The following is a 1277-nucleotide window of genomic DNA, read 5'->3' on the forward strand; positions in this document are numbered from 1 at the left end:
ACGTACGTTTGATTTGATCAATGATCGACGAAGAAGACATTTTTTTTTGAAATGAACAACATGTTTCAAAGCCTCACTTGTTGCATGTACTTTGGTTAAGGTGGCTTCGGTCGTTACTGTAAGAAGGTATTACAGAGCGAAGTACGGAGAATATAATGCGTTGAATTTGAGTTGTTGAATTTTAATCATGAGGATACAAATGTACAAAAAGTTTGATGTCATACTATTTACAAGAATGGTTTGTCAAACTCATGCTGACACATAATATTAAACCCACACCAATCAGTCACAGTTCAAAACATGTGATGATTGCAATGTGTTCAACATTTTGCTTGGCATGGAGTTCAACTCAACCATCTAACGTTTCTTCTGAACCACGTTTAAACGTAAAACAGGAATAAACACTGGTTTTGAAGGTAAGTTTCTAAAATCTTCCACATCTCCGAACGCAGTGGTCTTCAGACGGTTAAGATTTTGTTTGGACACATCCGTTGTTGATCCTTTCAATTCAATAAAATTATCGGCATCCTTATGTTTTTGGCTCCTTAAAAGGAACGGAGTGTCACAACCATTGAAATAGGCAATAATCTTGATGTTGTTTTTGTTATGGAATGATAGGTCTGGAATGTTGCTGAATATATTGGAAAAACTTGTTCTTTCACATGTTTTAGACAATGGAAGTTTTAAAGCTCCAACGGTTTGAAAACCACCGTTCTGTGTGATTTCCACAAGTGTGAGCATAAGATAAGGGTTACCTGAGGGGTTGTGAATCTGAAATCCATCCTTATCAAAGTTATGAAGGTCATTCCAATCTAACAATGATGGTTTAGCAGCTTTTGCGTGGATATACGTTTCCATGTCTTTGAAAGAACGAGCACTTGCAATTAGTACTGGAGAAGAGCCCCCTACTCGTGGTGTCTCTGTTTGAGCCAGTTGATCATGACGAACATCATTCTCAAGAGAGGCTCCCGTAGATGCAACCAAATTGTTCTGCTGTTGTAGAACAGATGGTTGTGAAGAACAATTCTCACAAGCAGCGATGGTTAATACACCTTGTTGAGGAGGGGTATGAGAATAGATTTGAGTCTCTTGATAGCTACTACTACTTGCTGCCTGTCTTGGTGCATTGAAAGTCCCAACGTTTGCTTGTTCATGAGAGAAATTCGGGGCTAGCACATATGAAGGAGAATCAGCAGTGTTGAAACGACGTAATTTGTCCTTCATTGGACCAGGAGCACCTAAAATTGCTTCTTCTTGATCCTCACAACCATCATCAT

General features: G+C 38.8%; 2 protein-coding genes across 2 annotated transcripts in view; both read right to left on the reverse strand.

Annotated features, from left to right (window-relative positions):
* The window catches only part of C9374_004070 (uncharacterized protein), a gene marked incomplete at both ends in the record, with an annotated part of 3525 nt that extends 3485 nt beyond the window's left edge, over positions 1-40 (reverse strand). Inside the window, one exon of the mRNA XM_044693669.1 lies at positions 7-40. Coding sequence (XP_044549078.1) covers positions 7-40 — 34 coding nt within the window. The remainder of the gene's footprint in view (positions 1-6) is intronic.
* A 317-nt stretch (positions 41-357) lies between these two features.
* C9374_004071 (uncharacterized protein) lies at positions 358-1224 on the reverse strand (the record flags this gene model as incomplete). The annotated part of the gene is made up of 1 exon (XM_044693670.1): positions 358-1224. One exon carries the CDS (start codon positions 1222-1224, stop codon positions 358-360), a length of 867 nt encoding a protein of 288 aa, XP_044549079.1.
* Between the last annotated feature and the right edge of the window lie 53 nt (positions 1225-1277).

Source organism: Naegleria lovaniensis (assembly GCF_003324165.1).
Source record: "Naegleria lovaniensis strain ATCC 30569 chromosome Unknown tig020, whole genome shotgun sequence".
NCBI classification, from domain to species: Eukaryota; Heterolobosea; class Eutetramitea; order Acrasida; family Naegleriidae; genus Naegleria; species Naegleria lovaniensis.